Source organism: Oenanthe melanoleuca, chromosome 11 (genome assembly GCF_029582105.1).
Source record: "Oenanthe melanoleuca isolate GR-GAL-2019-014 chromosome 11, OMel1.0, whole genome shotgun sequence".
NCBI classification, from domain to species: Eukaryota; Metazoa; Chordata; class Aves; order Passeriformes; family Muscicapidae; genus Oenanthe; species Oenanthe melanoleuca.
Genome location: NC_079345.1, coordinates 7,620,848 through 7,639,412, shown reverse-complemented (window position 1 = coordinate 7,639,412; position 18,565 = coordinate 7,620,848). Strand labels below are relative to the sequence as shown.

The following is an 18,565-nucleotide window of genomic DNA, read 5'->3' as shown; positions in this document are numbered from 1 at the left end:
CCAAAACTGGGTGGAGGAATAAGGAGGTGCTTCCGTGCTTCTGAGCTCTTGTACCTGGTGTGCTTTGGCCTCTTCCACTTGATAGCAGCAAAAATACCAATTAACTGAGACCTGAGAAAGAATTCTGTCTACATAATGCTCCGGCCAGTTTATTTAATGTGTGTGTGTAAAAAAGTGTTGGGTTTGAGGTTCTATTCACCCATCTTTTTAACATGTAAGTCACCTGACTTGAAGTAATCCTAGCACTTTACACACAGAGTATTCCCCATCCCTGCAGGCTGTGTGAGTCTCTGCACCAGCAAAACCACAATATTCTTCTTGCTCTGGCAGAGTTTGTATAGAACACATCCAATTAAAGTTTGACCTTAAGGTTCTGTTTGACCACTGTCAGAGATGTATAAAATGCTTCTTATATTGTTATTATTTTTTTTTAATTAAAATATCCTAATAATTTTTGATAGATTGTGTTCTTCTCAGCTGCCTGCATCCCTTAGAAGCTGAGGCTGGGCATAATTAAGAGTGAGTTGCAGGAAATCCTGTGTTCCTCCCAGGCAATCTGTGGTCTCTCCTCATGACTTCAAATTTCCTATTGGATAAATAGTGCTAGCTTGCATTTTTTCCAGGTCTGATACTTTTTTCTTGCCTCTGTTTTGTGATGTTAGGGCTTTGCCCCTGAGAGTTTCCTGGATGGTGTTTAGGTGCAGACTTTGAAAGGTGGAGGATGAAATTGTAACTGTGCTTTTGATTTAGTTGGGCTGAGGGCCAGTGACAAAAATCATTAACTAAGTGTCAAGATGTTAAGAGCATATAGAACGTTTGATGTTGGTGTGCAGTTGCCTTCTCAGCAACCTCTTTTTTTTTCCCTTCAAATTTGTCAGCTGGAAATGTTTGCCTGCCAAATGATGATACCAGTCTGCCTTCCATCAGCCTTTGGAAAACCACAGCTTGATGGAAAGTGAAGTGGGGCAAGGGGATCCTTGCTGAGTTAAGGTCCAGAAGCTACCCTTGTCCCAAAACTGAGATTTACCTAAATTCTCTTCCCCTGGCCCAGCAGACACCTCCCAAATTAATGTTGGGATGATATGGACTGTGTCCACATTTGATTTTTGTAAATGATGTTTCCTTATTAATAAGATAATTGTTTTTCTGCAGCTTTTGTCAGAATAGTTGTTTCACAGGAAGAAAAGACTTGATGGAACTGTTCATACTGTATTTACCTATTACAACTGAAAGTATTTGGAAGTCATAAAGGGAGTGCTGGGATATCAGCTTTGAGTTGGCACACCTGGTCTCTAAATCTTTGGAATATTTTTGTTTTCATCTTTCATTTACACTGTTACTTCTCTTAAGTAGTTAAAATATGGTGTTTTGGATTTATTTTATACCTTATACACACACATACAAAATGTCTACTATAGACCCTGACTTCCAAAAGCCTGAGCAGGTGTCCCTGAGGAAATGTTACTTCATGGGACATCAGAACAGGACATTTTATCCTGCATTTCAATAAAACTTTTGTGTCCTCTCCAGGCAATTAAAAAACTGATTTATACTTTGTAGATAGGCACACAATCTTTAGACATTGATTTAGGTTTCAGCTGTAAATAGTATTCATGAAGATAAGAAAAATTTGTGTGTTTGGTGTTGTCAGCCTTATGGAATTAGACTACTATCAAATCTTAAGATAGATCAAAAATACAGCAGGCAAATCAAATTTTACCTGTTTTGTTCTGTAAATCGGTATGCAAGTAGTCCCAGTTTACAGCTGACCTTCAGTGTGTTAACTGCTCTCATACAATGTTCCGGGGCTACTTCTTACTGATAATTAGGATCCAGCAGTGCCGGAGTTCTGCAGAGCAGAAGGGTTCATACATCTTGGTGTTGTTACTGGCATAGAATTGCTACGCTGAGAGGTTATAAGTGCTTTCATTTCTGTCTTTAACATTTACTTTCCTGTCCACAATTCCTTTCTTCCAGCTTCAAACCCTGATTCAGGAGACAGACCCTGGTGCCGATTATCGCATCGACCGCGCGCTGAACGAGGCCTGTGAGTCAGTGATACAGACAGCCTGCAAGCACATACGCTCTGGAGACCCCATGTAGGTGCCTCTCACTCAGAACTGCTGCTTTTTTCCTGTTGGGCATCATGAAGGTTGGGTGGCTGACCAGTAGAGACACTAAAACCTGTCCAGACCAGTGACTCCAGACCAGTCATACAGAGCTGCCCTGAGCTGTCTCCATTCTTGCTGTACAAGCTGACAAGTATTTTTGTAGGAGGACTGGTTTAGCACTGATAAAGGGTGTAGCTTTCACAGGCACTTAGATTTAAGTTTGCAGTGTTTGATGTACTAATTTCTCTAACCATGTAAGTCTCAAGCAATATTATGAAGTGACAAACCTGGAAAGGCCAGGTAAGCAAACCCATACTGCAGAGACAGATGTCTCCTTTGTCTTCAGGTCTGATAATATATTCTCCCCTGGGCCAGATTTTCTATGGAATAATCCTTATGATTTTGTTGCATATCAGACTTGCTGAGATAACTAAAACAATAAGAACATAAGAGGGTACAAATCGGATATACACTTGTTTTAGATGTAATCTTTGTGAAGGAAGAGAAAGATCTTCACCGAGTTTGAACATCTTATCTGTGGTTCGTTGGAAAACTGATTTGGCAGCACCAGCTGTTACAGGGAAGCTCAGCATGATTTTAATAGTCTGTGGCCTCGCTTTTTCTTCTGTTTGCAGGATTCTGTCTTGCCTGATGGAGCACTTGTATACTGAGAAAATGGTAGAAGACTGTGAGCATAGGCTCCTGGAGCTCCAGTATTTTATATCTCGTGACTGGAAGTGAGTACTGTAAAATAAGATTTATCTTCACTTGATGTTTGTATTAAGTGTTTGTATTCATTAGCAGTTCCTTGTAAAACAGTATAGCTTGTGATTGTTCAGAAGGGGACTTTCAAGTATGCCAGGTCAGTAGGGTGTTAATGCTTGTGTAGAACACTAAAAGCAAAAGCTGCTTGGAAAAGATGTGGTGCCACTTAAATCAGGTTCTCTTTTAGAAGTGATGGGGCCTTAAAAAGTGCTCAAGTTTGAACTCTAAAATTCATTGCATCTTTAAGTAAAGAATTCTGTCTAACCATATTGAAGTCGAAGGTCTCTTTCTCTGCAGGTGGCATCCAGTTTTATCTGCTCTAAGTGCTACAATACGAAACTTAAGGAAACCAAGTTTTTAAGTATAACAAAGACTCACTGTGTGAGAAGCTTCCTGCCTCCATTTCTGCCTTTTTTCAAGTTCTCTAAATGTGATTACAGCCTGTAGAGCAGATGTAATACCCTTCAGAGCACTACTTTTCCATCTTTCTCATCCAGAGATGGCAGTGCTTTGTTTTAAATATATACAAAGCCCCTTGTGTCAGTGTTGGTTAGGATGAGGAGAGAATAAATTTGATAAACATGACCAGTGAGGAAAGAATAAGTGTTTGGCTTGTCTTCTAAGGAAGATTGAGAGGTGAGGAAATAGAGTACTTTAAATGGGGTTACTGCAAGAAATTGAATAATTGCTCTCAGTGGCCGCAAGGAGTGTAAGGCAAGAAGTCCTGGACTTCAATTACTGCAAGGAGTGTTCAAACCAAACATTAAGAAAATCTTGACTCACAGCAAATCGTGTATTTATGGACAGCATTGCCAATAGCTAAGAACTGATGTGCTCTGTGAACTTCTGCTTTTACATGTGGGGCTTCATGGAGCAGGGGGTTTAAGGCTTTTTGGCTGTTCGTTTAGTCATCTCAATAATTATCTCCATAGGTAGACAAGAATACTTAATTTTTCCCCCCTTCCTGTTTCTCTTCATTGCTGGGTCTCCTGCCTATACTGTTTCCAGCAGGTAATTCATTGTTTGAGTCAAGACTTAAGTGAGTGGAAGTAGGAAGACTGATTATTTGCATTTTCTTGAGAGTAAGAATAATTCTAATTCATAATGCAGGCTGGGCAGCATTAGCTTATCTTTGTTTAACCACTGTTCCCCAGAACTGGCTTATAAATCTATTGCACTGACTGTGTGCCTCAGACAGATACACAGAGTAGAGGCGTTTTGTTGATACCTTTATCTGTATAATGTGTCCACTGAAATCACTTGATGTTTTTCCTATAGTGTTTTATAAATATGAAGTTTTCATTTTGGAAGGCTAGCAATATCTCACTTAGCTTTCATGTAATTAGACATCATCTTAAGAGATCTGCCACTTACATGCAAAGCAGAGGGCACTGAGTTTGCAGTTGGCTCAAATCCAGGGCAGACAGAATCAATCAAACTCAATTTTTATGGAATTGGTGTTTCAGAATGGCAGCAGTACAGAGGAAATGTAAGATATTACACAAGCAAAATGTGGTGTGTACCTGCCTTTCTGCTGCTTCAGGATATCAAGGAGATGCTATCTTTTCTCATGTGTCAGCATTTGGTTGGCATGCTGCAGAAGAAAATGGGAGGTGCTTCAAGAAGTGTTGAAAATTAGATTTGTAATTAAAGATTTTGGTGTTATTTAGGGAGTTGATTCCAAATTGAATTAAGGCCACCTCTTGGTTCAGTTGGTCAGATGCTTCTGCTGAATGGTGTCCTGGTGGTACTTGAAACTTGAAGTGAATTTTCTGCCTCCAGAGCTTTATAGGGTATGAAAAACATTCCGTGTTTGAATGAAGTGCCAGTGATAACTTTTGTTTGCAGACTGGACACAGTCCTTTACCGCAAGTGTCAGGGAGATGCCTCCCGCCTCTGCCATACCCATGGCTGGAATGAGACCAGTGAGCTGATGCCTCCAGGGGCTGTTTTCTCCTGCTTGTACAGGCATGCATATCGCACAGAGGAGCAAGGAAGGAGGGTAAGTGCCAACAGACAACTTGCTGCTTGTTGATCTGTGGTGGAAGGGTTTGCACACATGTTTGGAAATTCAGCATGCAATGCTAAAACTGCCAGAACTCAGAAAAGCTGCTTTAAATCCTGTACTGTAGGTGGTTTACTGCTTTGGGTGCCCAGCTCCTCCTCAAGGGTGCCCTGAAGGTCTAGGTATTTGTTCTGGTAAGGCAAAGTAGGCCCAGCAGGATGACTGTGTCACAGGCCTGTGGAGAGAATTGTGTGCTGACACCGACTTACATTTCTGTTCAAACCCAGTACGAGTCCTCCCTCATCTCTTTCCGAAGAGGAATGTGGTCCCTTGCAGACAGGCAGTATAAATGGAAAATGGGTTTTATGCAAAAAGGAATTTCAAGATCAGCTTTCCTCAGCTGTTTTTAATTAGGTTTTGATTTGTGCCCAGCTTCAGATTATATTCCATTTTATTCTTCCTATAGATACAATGCATCCTTCCAGTTCTTTGGAGCATGGTGTATTGGGATATGTGCTTGTGCTGTCCTTAAAGAGGACAGTGGGGATTGGGCTTTCTGCCCTGCAGTCTGGAGATCCACCATAATCACATTTTGTGGTTGAGAGCTGCTGTCTTCAAGTTTGCTGCCCTCTCGTGCCTTTAGCAGGGCCCTCAGATGAAAGCACCTGGGTACGCAGTTCCATTTCTTTTGGCACTGTAGTGTACACAGTCCCTAGGAGGGGTTGATGGGTTTACACAATGGCCCAGTTTAAAAATTAATTTCCATGGCTTGATTTAAAAGGTCTTTTGTGGCAGAGGTCAAGTACTGATTGAAAGCATCTCTTTTAGGAATAATTTTTTTTAATGCAGTTTCTTAGTGTGCTGAGTTGAGACTTTTTCATTCCATTTTCTATTATTGCTGACCAAAGAAATCAATAGCCACCCTGAAAATAATCTATCATAGAGAGAAAAGGGTTTTAAATGTGTTTTTGTTTTAGAAAGTAGGCTAAGGAAGCAGCTGCCATTTTGAAATTTAGTCTTGGAAGCAAACTCATGGGAGGTCAGACCTGTATTTGTTTCCAGTGCTGTTGATGGAATTTTAGGTAACTTCCAGTGGTTTGGATTTTTAAATGTATGAAGCTTTAAGATTCAACTGCATTTTATGTCAGATAAGCACCACGCCAGTATCTCTTGGTTTCCTATAGTTTGTTTCTTCCTGTTTTGTAAATGCTGACTCTGATGTGCTGCAGTGGAAATTGCTGCGCAGAACTTGCAGATGGACTATGTTGCCTTATTCTGGGCTTTTCCATTTGGTATTAAGGGCATGGTATTACTCTGACTTTCTTCTCCAGAACTGGTCTGTAGCCTTGAGTGAAGGTGTAGCAGATAACCTGGGGACCTGATCTGACATCTCTTTCATAAAGCAAAGTAGAGCTTTAAGAATATAAAATTAAACTTAGTGGAATGAGAGGAGCCTCTATCTAAACTAAATGACAGAGCTCCAAACTCTCTGGGCTCTTTTGGAGCCCACATTTCTTCGGGCAGAGCTGTGCTGAGCAGTGCAGGACTTTTGTGCCTTCTGGGATTGATGATGGCATTTGTGGTCAGAACCTCACCTGACCAAGCATCCTGTTTGCCTTGTGTGGATTTAGGGACCCCATATGCCAAACTTCCCTTGTTCTCTTTGCAGCTATCCCGAGAGTGTAGAGCAGAGGTCCAGAGAATCCTCCATCAGCGAGCCATGGATGTGAAGCTGGACCCAGTCCTCCAGGACAAGTGCATGATTGACTTGGGGAAGTGGTGCAGTGAGAAAACAGAGACAGGGCAGGTACTGTACACAGTGTCACTGCTACTTTGTTTGCAAAGCTGGAGGGGTGGGAAGGACAAAAAGGCGATAAAGGGATGTCTTGCTGCCTCTTAATAGTGGAGAACGTGTTAAAAATTAGAGCAGTTTGAAACACAATCTGCACCAGATTGAGACAGGTGGTGCAAAGAAGCTCTGTGTGTTCAAATGTTAGTGGAATGAGAAGGGAAAAGGGGATAGTTTGCTAAAAGAGCTTAAAAGAAGCAATGCTACCTTCCTCAGCCTCTAATTTGTAATATTCTATTACATAGAATTACATATTACATAAATAGAATTACATATTACATAAACATTACATGTGTTTATACAGAACTGACATCTGCAGCTACTTAAGAAAGTTTCAACAAATACTTTCATGTTGCGTTGCTGTGCCTTAGGAGGGCTGTAGGGAGGGGACCATTCTGCAGCAGATGCTGTAAACAGCACTGTCTTTTTGAAGTGCCCATCATAGGCTGGATAACTAACCTCTCTTTAAGGTTATGGAAAGGGCAAATTAAGTAGAATATTCCAGAAGTGAAAGCACGTTGTGCAGCTTTTGAGAATAAGTGATAACATCCTAGACCAACATTTTCAATCATTACTATATATGTGTGTTCTGGCAGTGCTAGTAGAGGACTGGGATTAAATGAGATTTAGGACTTTACAAAAAGGAAGGCAGTTTCACATGTTTTTAAGCCCAGAATTTCAACTTGGGTTCTTGAATCATACACTAAAATGTCTGTTTCTGTAGGAGCTGGAATGCCTTCAGGACCATCTTGATGACTTGGTGTCTGATTGCAGAGACATAGTGGGAAACCTCACTGAGCTGGAGTCTGAGGTGAGTGGTTTTCAGCCTGGGGTAAAGGGAATAGATAAGCAATTCTAGTTAAGCATGCCATTTTAATGATGATGAAAAAACCTGAGGTTAGAGAGCTGTAGAAATGCAGCTAGACTCTGGGATCAAAATGCATCTTTTTTTTTTTTACCTCTCATACACTGGAAGTTTTCCTGGAGGAAGTTTTCTCTTTCTCCAGAAAGAGAAATGAGCAATGTTTCTGGATTTTAGCCTGTTGATGGCATTTCTCCTGCTTTAAAGATCACTTACAGTACTAAAACTAAGATTTACACAAGAACCCAGTTAACTTTAACACAAGTCAAGATATGTGATGGGACTTGAGATTTTCGTCTTGCTTGCAAGTAGTTTTGAGTACTGTATTGCAGCTTCTCTCCCAGTCACAAAAATTTTGTCAGCAGTAACCACCAGGTACATCAGTAGAGATTTACTTCTTTTATGAAACTGCATATTTGACTGTTGAGACCCAAACTGTTTTCCATATCTCTTAAAATTTACACTGTGTCCTAGGGAGAGTTGCCTTCCAGTGGTTAGCAACTTTGGTTTTCTCAGAACTATGCCAAATCTTCAGCTCCTGCATAGGTGTAAGGTGATTTCTAATGCTCTCGCACACAGTTTGGAGGACAGTGACTGAATTATCCAAGCCAGGAGTTTCTGTGGAGACCAGGCTCTTCCCTTAAGCTGGAAGGCTTGTCTTGCATTTGCCATGTTGGCAAGAGTGACCCCCAGAATTTCCAGAGCTAAAGGGCAAAGCTGTCTGTGTTTCATTTTTCAAAACCCCTGTAAATTAGTTTGAGCTTGAGTTGTTGTCACAGATTTTTTCCAGAGTCTTTTTCTCCTCTGCATTCACTGTGAAAATGAAAAACTGTGTATTTTCTGTAGGACATTCAGATTGAAGCCTTGCTGATGAGAGCGTGTGAGCCCATTATTCAGACATTCTGTCATGTGAGTACTCTGTAATAGTGTGAATATCTTTGAGGGGAAACTCAGTGGGAACAGTTAGAGAGTTTTAGTATTAGTTCTTGCTACACTTCAAAAGTAAGATCAGAGGTAATCATTTCCAAAAGTCTTTAATGAAAAAATTACCCTGAAATAAAAATTTTTAGTTCCACCTAGTGTTTCTGCTGTTGTCAGAGCCCTAGCATAAAAGCTAGTTTGAAGATGAAAATTGCCCTGTAATTGCAAAAATCACTCTTTACAGTGAGTTAAATACTAGACTTTTTTCCTTCTCCTTTGTATACAGGCAGCATGTCTAACCACTCTACTCTGTGCAGCTGCTCAGCACTGCTGAAATAACTTCACTGGTAGGGCTGAGTAGTTAAAGAGCAGTGAAAGCACCTAATTATAATATGTCATGTAAGCATCGAGTCTCTGCAGTGTGTTCTCCTGAGTCTGAAATGTGTGTGTTTCTGAGATGGTTCTTTTCTGAACTGTATAAACATAGTTGTGTACTAGAGTTGTGTGGTGCAGCTCAAGGCTGGTCAGTTAATAGTGAGCTCACCATGGAGAAGTGGGATTGTAAGTTTCATATTTCCTGGTCACAGTGGGCTAAAAGAGCATAAAACCCACAACTTGTGAAAGTAGTTAATTTTTGTGCCTTTCATTTCTTCTTCAGGAGGTTGCAGATAACCAGATTGATTCTGGGGACCTGATGGAGTGTCTAATACAGAACAAACACCAGAAGGAAATGAATGAAAAATGTGCAATTGGTGTTACTCATTTCCAGCTGGTGAGCAACACTTTTCTCTGCTATCAGTGGAATCCTGTTCTGTTCTTTCAGGGTGCTGCTGGGAATTAGCTAATTACGAAAATGCTCCTTCTTTGAAATTTATTTTCCAGTGTATTTAAAGAGCTCTTGTGAGTTCAGACAGTTGTATTTGCATGCCTGGTCATATACAGTCACTTCTGGAGATGTTTTCTTTTCAGCCCTTCCTTCCTCCCTGGCCTTTGGTAGACAGGGTCTCAACTTCTTCTGCAGTGCAGCATTCCCATTGCTTCCACATCAATAAGTTTGAACAAAAGCATGTGTTAATTGTGTGATTCAACAAATGTCCTTCTGGCCAGGACTTTGCTTTTTTTTTTAACCTCCAGATGGCCAAAGTTGTTTTTCTTCCCATTTCTCTTTTGCAGGTTCAAATGAAAGATTTTAGGTTCTCATACAAGTTTAAGATGGCTTGCAAGGAGGATGTGCTGAAACTGTGCCCCAACATCAAAAAAAAGTATGTAGTGCCTGACCAAATAGCAATCTGATTGTATAAATATATAATTAAGTGACAGGGTATTTCATGATAAGACAGAAAATGCTGGACTTCTTTTAAAGGCTGATTGATTTGTATGTGTTTCCTTAGTGACTGTGTTGTGCTTAAGCTAGAGGCCTGCCTCTTAAAATTACTTCTGCTTTACTCCTGGATAGATGCCTGTCCTCTTCATTTTACTTACTGTGAAATTAGCTAATTATTACAGTTAGTGGATTGCATGTCCCAGAATGTCTTATATCCTCACTAGATTCCTTGTCTCCTAAGAGGCAGACTACTGTTGTTCTAGTTGCTGATCTGGGAAGGGAAAATATCCACTTGTTTTATCTCATTTGTTCACTGCAGTCTAGGGGATTTTTTAAAATGTCCTACTGCCATTGTGTAAGGCTAAATTACATACAAGGTCAGTCCTGTTTGTGGATAGCAAGACTATTTGCATTTTATGATGTAAATGCCCTTCCTATAGTGTAAAATGATTGCTTGCAGTGCTATATAGGTATTCACTGTCCTCTGTTTCTGAGATGAAGCAAATCTTTTCTCAAGTGCTGATGTGACTTAAGAGCAGAAGTCTTGCTGGGCAGAGGGGTTGGTGGGATTTTGCATGTCTTCCTGTCTGCTCATCTAGACTCCAATCTAGGTTTCAATTGTGATCCAGTTACTCTACATAGAACTGTACCCAGACATAAGCACAGATACACAAGAACTTTATACTGTGTTTGAATTATTGGAGTCAGTTTCTCTGGCGTGGTAATCCAATATCAACCTTGGCTGGTCTTAGTGAAGGGTGTATGAATAAAAAGCTGTTTTCTTTTCCGCAGGGTGGATGTAGTGATCTGTCTGAGCACAACTGTGCGCAATGATACTTTGCAGGATGCCAAGGAGCACAGGGTCTCTCTAAAGTGCCGCAAACAGCTGCGTGTTGAGGAGCTAGAGATGGTAAACATGCCTGAAACTCTTGTCCTCTCCACTCTTCTAGTGAGGTCCTTCAATTAAAGCTTCCTGGTTTACCCACCTTCAGGGAAAAAAAGGAAAATCGTTTTTAAGATGTGACTTATTTATTTTTTCCACTTCTCTTACAACACAAGGCTCAATTGCCCTTCACAGTGAAAGTACTGATTGTCTGCTTTAATGCCTTAAATATAGTCTCATGAAGGCTAAGGCAAGTGAAATGGTCATTGGAATTTCAGCTAGAAGTGATTATGCTTAGTGTTAGACAGCAACGTGCTACACATTCTGATGTCCTTAACATCCTCTAGGAGAGAACAAAAGCTTCATTTTACAGACTGAGGAAACAAGCACAGATGAAGCAACTCGACTCCAGCTGCTCCAAGTTGCTCAGTGGATAAATAGGAGTAGTGTTTGTTCTGGTAGGCAAAGCTGCCTCTCAACTTCCTGCTGCAGTGCTTGCAGTAATAAACTCTTAAGGTCTTTGTCCTGTAGATACTGTTTAAGTGTCAAAGCTTCACCTTAAGTAGGTCCATATCCAGAGAACAGCACTCTTGCCTTTGTATGGAAGAATTCAGATGTTGGGCCTCACCAAAATCAGGAAACTTCATTCACATTCTCCAGATCACCTACTAGATAGGTGGCTGTTAATATGTCTTTTAGCTTTCATGTTAATTGTTTTAGACGGTTGTGATGATGCCCTTTTAGGAGAAGCAGTGGAAACAACTTGCTAACTCTATAATTTGATTTAAACTCTTTCTTCAGTCTAAAAACCTGATAGATCACTGCAGGGAATTCCTACTAAAGTAGATTTCCTACTAACACCACTTCTCACACCCAAGACCCTTATGTTCAAGGGTCTGTTGAGAGAGTTGCTTACTTTTTGTATGTAGAGGTCTTCAGTTAAGAGATTAAAAAAGTGAAATAGTTTCAAGTCCTACTTTAAGGCTCATATTGTAATTTTATCTGCAGACTGAGGATATCAGACTTGAACCAGAACTGTATGAGGCTTGTAAAAGTGACATCAAGAATTACTGCCAGAACGTGCCCTATGGCAATGCTCAGGTAATGGAATTTATTAATAATTTACAATTTAATTTGTACTTTCATTTCAGAAAACTTTTGAAGAACACTTTTGCCCGTGTAAATGCAGCTTGAGATTTTCATTTTTATATCACTCAAATATTTTGGTAGTACTTTGGAATGTTAATTTCTTTCTTTTCTACTGGCACACAAGCATTAATACTGGGTAAATGCAATGCTGTGAGCCCTTCATTCTTCAGTTGATGCTGGTTTTAAGCTATTAGCAGCTGGTTACTGCAAATGATGCTAAAGATTTCTTAGGCATAATGTCTGCAGGATGAGATTTGTGGTTCTGGAATAAGTCCAAGAGACCCTCTTCATCTCATTAAATCTTTGTGAGAAAAGATGAGCTTAAAGCAAGTCCTGGAAATAAGCATTGGTAATGACTTTAATAAAAATCTATGCGTTGGAAACTTAACTGCCCAAATGAGATGAAGGTGGTCATTAGGGGAACACATGGCTGTATATGACAGAATCATATCAACAGTGTGTCCATTATGCCTGAAATATTTTGTTGTAGATTATTGAGTGCCTGAAAGAAATCAAGAAGCAATTGAGTACACGGTGCCACCAGAAGGTGTTTAAACTGCAGGAGACAGAGATGATGGACCCAGAACTGGACTACACACTCATGAGAGTCTGCAAGCAGATGATCAAGGTAATGGTAGTGTGGTCATTTAAGAGGGTGAGGTTGGGATATAAGAGCTCTATCAGCTTTGAGTTTCCCATAAAGGCTTGTTACAACATTGCTGTGCTTTTTCGGAAGTATGATTGCTTTTTTGCAAAGTAATCTGTTTCTTAACTCTGAATCAGGCTGAGGTTTCTTCAGGGCTCTTCTTTCAACTTCCTGATCAAAGCCTGTGCACTAATAAATTTGTCTTCCCCACCACCAGCAGAATTGAGGAGAGAATCTGTTCTGAGGCTCCTAATACAGTTCTCATCCAGTCAGTTTGGATTTGGATTAGCTTTTAGCAAGGGGAAGAAGTTATGATTACAGAGAAGAGTAAAATCTTCAGTTCACTGCTGACCTGGTGCATACAGACTTTTATCAAACTGATAAAGCAGGGAAAATCATGCATAACTTAAAATTAGAAATGAAAGCTGGAAGTGGTACCATGTAGAAATCAGCAGTGAATGTTCATATAAGACACTCTTTCACAGTAGCTGCAATTCCAAGCCCTGGAACACTAGTATGTGTGGTCTGTATGCAGTGCCCTGGCTCCATATTTTGGCTGATGAAGAACATCCTGAGAATTATTTGCTCTCTAGTTCAGACACATGCTTTTAAAAAGAGACTTATGATCTCTTGTAGACAGGGAGGATTTGAAGATGCAAAAGCATTATCTTACACCCACAGAATTAGTTTCTAACAAAAGAAATAAGTACTTTGGTCTGAATTTTGGGTAAGCTGTATTCAGAGAGTAGCACTGAGATGTTTGGGCTAGGCAGTGTATCTCTCTGTCAGGCAGGTGTTTATTCCCTTTCATGAATTGAAAGCTGCTTGTTGGGTTTGAGTTTTGTTTTAAAAAGTGCTTTTAGTGATGCAGCTTGTTGGGTTTTGGGGATTTTTTTTGTAGCGGTTTTGTCCAGAGGCGGATTCAAAAAACATGTTGCAGTGTTTGAAACAAAACAAGAACAGTGAAGTGATGGATCCTAAATGCAAGCAGATGATTACCAAGCGCCAGATTACACAGAACACAGGTATCTTCTTCTGAAATAAAAACAGAACTTGCTTGTCTGAGGTGTTCTGCATGGCTGAAAGAGTATCAGTTTTGTTTTATTCTCCTTTGTTGTTTTCTTTGTATACACTGACCTTAGTCAAGTTTTTGAGGATCAGCAGGTGTTATTGAATCCTCCTTAATCCTGAAGTTCTTACCTCACAATTTGAAATTATATTATGGAAAAATACTATTTTCCCCAAAAATTATGGTCCTTGATGGTATAATATCACCCAGGAAATTTCTGTCCTATCTCTTTTGGAGTGTTATGCTCTGTAATCTGAAGAGATGTGTGCTCTAATGAAGTTCTGTCATCTCTCCTGGTTAGATTACCGCTTAAACCCCGTGCTCCGGAAGGCATGCAAAGCAGACATACCAAAATTCTGCCAAAATATCCTGAATAGGGCCAAGGATGATACAGAGTTGGAAGGACAAGTCATCTCATGCCTGAAGTTGAAATATGCAGACCAGGTGAGTAGAATTGGTGCTTGCAAATGAGAAAATGTGCAGATGGTGGTGATCAACAGTCATGGAATAACAAATCAAACTTGGGCTTGTGGTGTGTTCAATGAATGTAACAGGCTATACATAAAGGAGGTTTTTATGTTCCTATAGAAATATTATAGAATGCAGGTTAATGTACAGGGTGGTTGATTTCCAAAGGTCATGGACTGTGGTAATGGCTTTCTCCTCCAAATAGCGTCTCTCTCCAGACTGCGAGGACCAGATTCGAGTCATAATCCAGGAATCAGCCCTTGATTATCGGCTGGATCCCCAGCTTCAGATGCACTGTTCTGATGAGGTAGGACAGTAACTCCTTAGCTACTTTTTCAGGATGAAAGCTTCTTTCATGTAACAGATTTTTGTTCCTCAAAACATGGTTTCCTAATAAGTAAAACAAAAAAAGAAACCTTTGAGCTGCTTCTAGCTAGTCAAATTCTCTTCTTGTGACTTTTTGCACTGAAAAGAATTTGCAATTTCCTGTGCAGTGCTTATATGAACTTAATTTTTTCATCTGACATCTTATCAGTACCTGTGACTATGGAAAAATACTTCTTTCCTGTTGTCATTAAAAAGTCGGTTCTCCACTCTTGTCAGCCTTAACAGTCAGGCTTTTTGAGTTTTCACTTTTGGTAACAGAGTTGGTCATGCTTCAGGTGTTGCTTATTTCATAATTTCACATTCTTTCCATGCTGTTTTATTCCCTGCCCTCCTCCGCTCAGTACAGCGATATTGACTGACTTCTTGCTGCTGGATTTCAAAAGGTTATGCATATTGCATGAGCCAGGCTGCATTTGGCTCTGGGGATTTTGGGGGGGAAGCAATCTCATGATGTATTCTTTAGCTGCACCCTGTGATGAACTAACATATTGAGATATAAATGTGCTAAAAGGCAGAATGATTGTTGTGAACTACTTATGTTAAAACACCTCTTTCAAAATAGATTTCCAGCTTATGTGCAGAAGAAGCAGCAGCTCAGGAGCAGACTGGACAGGTGGAAGAATGTCTGAAAGTCAATCTTCTGAAAATAAAAACTGAGATGTGCAAGAAGGTAAAGAAAATAAATTGCATGGGCTCTAAAAAGCTCCCATCCCCGCAGAAGTCTGTGATTTTTTCTAGATCACAGCCTAGGTAATGTTCCAGCTAGTACAAGGCCAGAGCACTGAAATTTCTCTATACGTCTCAGTTCTGGCCTGCAGTGATTCCATTCAATTTCAATTTGCCAATGAAAATTGTGTTGAAAGTTCCTCCTTTGCAATTCCAGCCTTGAATCCTTTCTTGATTTTGATTGCCAAAGGTTCTTGTTACTGGTTCTTGATGCTGTATCCATTGGAGGCTTTCCTGGGCCAAGGCTGTGTGTGCTGGAGGGCCAAATGAATTGTGCCATGGGTATGGCACCTGATTTCAGTTTGAACTGAAGTAATCCTGGAATACTGACATGGCCTTTTAGATTAATATGAGTATTTTAAGGAATGTTACAAACCAGGAAACTTAATTAAGCCTGAACCAGCATTCATATTATGTCCTTATCTGTATATGTGTCCTTATCCAAGGACAGTGGTAGATTTTCTCACAATCCTGAATTTGAAAAGATGATACACCTTTCAGAGACATTGATCAGCATGAGTTTTGTTCAGTCTCCTTTTTTTCTAAGATGTACTTGTAATCTCCTCCTCTGCAGGAAGTGCTCAACATGCTGAAGGAAAGCAAAGCAGATATATTTGTTGACCCAGTGCTCCACACAGCCTGTGCCCTGGACATCAAACACCACTGTGCTGCCATTCCACCAGGCAGAGGACGCCGTAAGTGCTCGTGCTGTACTTGTGTAAACTCTCAGTCGTGAGATACTTAACCTACATTTCATACCAGCACAATCTAATGTACAAGATATTTCCACCAGTCATTTGTAGGCAACAGGGTAGAACAGCAGCAGAAGTGGTAGATGAGTGGGTGTCAAGAAGTCTTTCCTTGTGTCCAAGTCTGTAGCTTAGAGAGGACTCTGCTTGCATATGCTTGAATTGACAGTTGTGCATTAAAAGTTTGGAGTTGGTTTAACTAAGTCTGTTGCCTGCTTGCTACAAGCTAAATAACTCTACACTGCAAAGCAGAAAGCATCTAATTACGGATTAGTCAAGTATGGTAGCATGAAAAAAAAATACAAGATTTTAGGTCTGTGTCTTATATGAACATTTAAACAAGCTTATGAGTTAGTTGGCCAAGCCCCTCTGTAGGCACCAGAACACTCTGATCTCATTTCCTTTTCACAGGACTGTGTGACAAGTCAGGAAGTTAAACCTTTCAAAATACATTGTTGTTCAAAAGAAACTCCTAACAAGCCTAAGGAGATTAACACTGTGGTTTTTTTCTGAACTGAATTTGATCTTAGCTCTCTCTAAAGGCTGGTGGCATGGAGTTCAGAGTGTACAGGTCATTGAAGGTGTAGATTTATAAGACTTCATGAAATCTCATGTAAACCACATTAATTATATATTGGATACATACTGTAGTTTCTTTTTGGAAGTCGAAATTCCTTGCATCTCCAAATGCAATACTGATCATGAATCTTGGTGGAATTGCTAGCCTCAGGCATATCTGCCAGGTCTGTGTAACCATCAGCCTTCATGAGAATGGAAGAGCCCTTCTCTGCACCATGTTATCAAAGCCACTGTTTCTACTTTGTAACACCATTTTCTGCACATTACAGAAATGTCATGCTTAATGGAAGCTCTGGAAGATAAGCGTGTGAGGTTGCAGCCTGAATGCAAGAAACGCCTTAATGATCGTATTGAAATGTGGAGCTATGCCGCAAAGGTGAATATGTAAACAATTTCCATTTTTTATGCCTTAGATCTCTCTGTTGCAAGGTTATTTATTAAAAACTTCAACTGTAATTAAATTCTTGTTTCTGAATGAAGTTTAGTATTTTGAGTTTGGTCCAAGAAAACTGAAATCAGGTTGTCTTCTTGGAACTTACATCTTACTATCACTGTGTCCCATATGTGTCCCTAACAATGCAGAATTAAACCATATTTTGTGCACACAGAACTTAGTCTCCTGGAGAGACAGTGTGGGGCAATGAAATAGGGGCAGGAAAACTTCCTGTTTTAAAGGTGCCTCCTGAACAGCAGTTCCTTCAGGTGAATCATTGCAGATCTGCTTTTTTCTGGTTCAGGCCAAGTCTAACGACAGGAGGCAATAGCAGTACCTGTCACTAAAGCTGGTAAATGTCACGGCTGAGACTTGCATAGAAAGCACAGCTTGGCTCATTTATTCCCTTTTCACCTCCAGGTTGCCCCAGCAGAAGGCTTTTCTGACCTTGCCATGCAAGTTATGACCTCTCCATCCAAGAATTATATCTTGTCTGTGATCACAGTTGGCATCTGTGTACTCTTCCTCATCGGCCTGATGTGTGGACGCATCACCAAGCGGGTCACAAGAGAGCTCAAGGACAGGTAGAGCCTGGATTGCCTGCTGAAGAAATGCCTGCCCAGTGCCCAGTTTTGTACAGCCCTCCTCTGTATAGTCTACCCGCCCCCTCTTGTGAGAGGAGAATTAAAAAAAAAAAAAAAAAAAAAAAAAAAAGGAAAAAAAAATTAGAAAAAAATTAGAAAAGCAGCAGGTGTTGGCTCAGTTTTCCCATCCTGGATCTCATCCATGGCATCTTCATCCTATGAAAGTTTGTGTGCAACATTGGCAGCCCAGCCAGCAGCTTTTGTTACCCCTTTGTTAGCAGACTCTCGTTTACCTGCCTGTAGACAAGTCTCTGTTGTACTGTTGGAACTGCCTTCACTCTCCAAATCAGACTGATATGACCTGCAGCTCAAGAAGTTTTTAAGTAAATTTTTAAAGACAGACATATTCTGCATACCAACTATATGATTTAGGTAGAGGTTCATACTGAAATCTAGTCATCCTTCATGGCTGGGTAAATTGAGGCAGGAAATTAAAGGGTAAATTGCATCTTACACCACAGTTGGCCTTGTTTTGGACATCTTGCTCGTCTGTGTAAAGCATCTTCAGAGCATAGTCTTGGACAACCTAAGGACACCAATCACTGGTGTCGTCTCCTAGTGAATATCCTGCTTATGTGACTGTGGACTTTTTTGGCTGAAAAGATGTCCTCCCTTTCTTCCTCTGCTGCTCGCAAGATAGAATAAAATACTGACCAGGATTGAATACTCACGTGAGCTGTACAGTTTGTATTTCAGTAGATTAAAGACACGATGTAGACATGAGATGTGTAGAGCCTGTCAGTAGTGAACAGTGTCAGTGGGCAGGAAGTGCTCTGAGCGCTTACTCGGTCAACTTTTTTATTAGCAGTAAAAATTCTAACACTCCTTTTATTTTACCTCGCTGCTGCTAAGCTGTTACCCTCCCAGATTAACTGTGTGTAGATGGTATTGACACACTGGCAGTGCAGTGCTCTGTCAGTGATGCAGAAAGTGCTGGAGCACTCAACATCTCTCTCTGTATAACAGTTATTTGTAGGTTAGCATAGTGATTTGTA

The 18,565-nt window shown here is 40.4% G+C and overlaps 1 protein-coding gene across 1 annotated transcript in view; it reads left to right on the top strand.

Moving 5' to 3' along the window:
- The window catches only part of GLG1 (golgi glycoprotein 1), a 76,504-nt gene extending 58,264 nt beyond the window's left edge, over nucleotides 1-18,240 (top strand). The window contains exons 9-26 of the mRNA XM_056501036.1: nucleotides 1,978-2,099; nucleotides 2,747-2,848; nucleotides 4,725-4,878; nucleotides 6,551-6,688; nucleotides 7,455-7,541; nucleotides 8,439-8,501; nucleotides 9,172-9,285; nucleotides 9,687-9,775; nucleotides 10,630-10,747; nucleotides 11,729-11,821; nucleotides 12,360-12,497; nucleotides 13,417-13,540; nucleotides 13,886-14,028; nucleotides 14,258-14,359; nucleotides 15,002-15,109; nucleotides 15,740-15,860; nucleotides 16,763-16,869; nucleotides 17,347-18,240. Of these exons, the coding sequence (XP_056357011.1) occupies nucleotides 1,978-2,099; nucleotides 2,747-2,848; nucleotides 4,725-4,878; nucleotides 6,551-6,688; nucleotides 7,455-7,541; nucleotides 8,439-8,501; nucleotides 9,172-9,285; nucleotides 9,687-9,775; nucleotides 10,630-10,747; nucleotides 11,729-11,821; nucleotides 12,360-12,497; nucleotides 13,417-13,540; nucleotides 13,886-14,028; nucleotides 14,258-14,359; nucleotides 15,002-15,109; nucleotides 15,740-15,860; nucleotides 16,763-16,869; nucleotides 17,347-17,514 (2,091 nt within the window). The 3' untranslated portion in view covers nucleotides 17,515-18,240. The remainder of the gene's footprint in view (nucleotides 1-1,977; nucleotides 2,100-2,746; nucleotides 2,849-4,724; nucleotides 4,879-6,550; nucleotides 6,689-7,454; nucleotides 7,542-8,438; nucleotides 8,502-9,171; nucleotides 9,286-9,686; nucleotides 9,776-10,629; nucleotides 10,748-11,728; nucleotides 11,822-12,359; nucleotides 12,498-13,416; nucleotides 13,541-13,885; nucleotides 14,029-14,257; nucleotides 14,360-15,001; nucleotides 15,110-15,739; nucleotides 15,861-16,762; nucleotides 16,870-17,346) is intronic.
- Nucleotides 18,241-18,565: the final 325 nt, after the last annotated feature.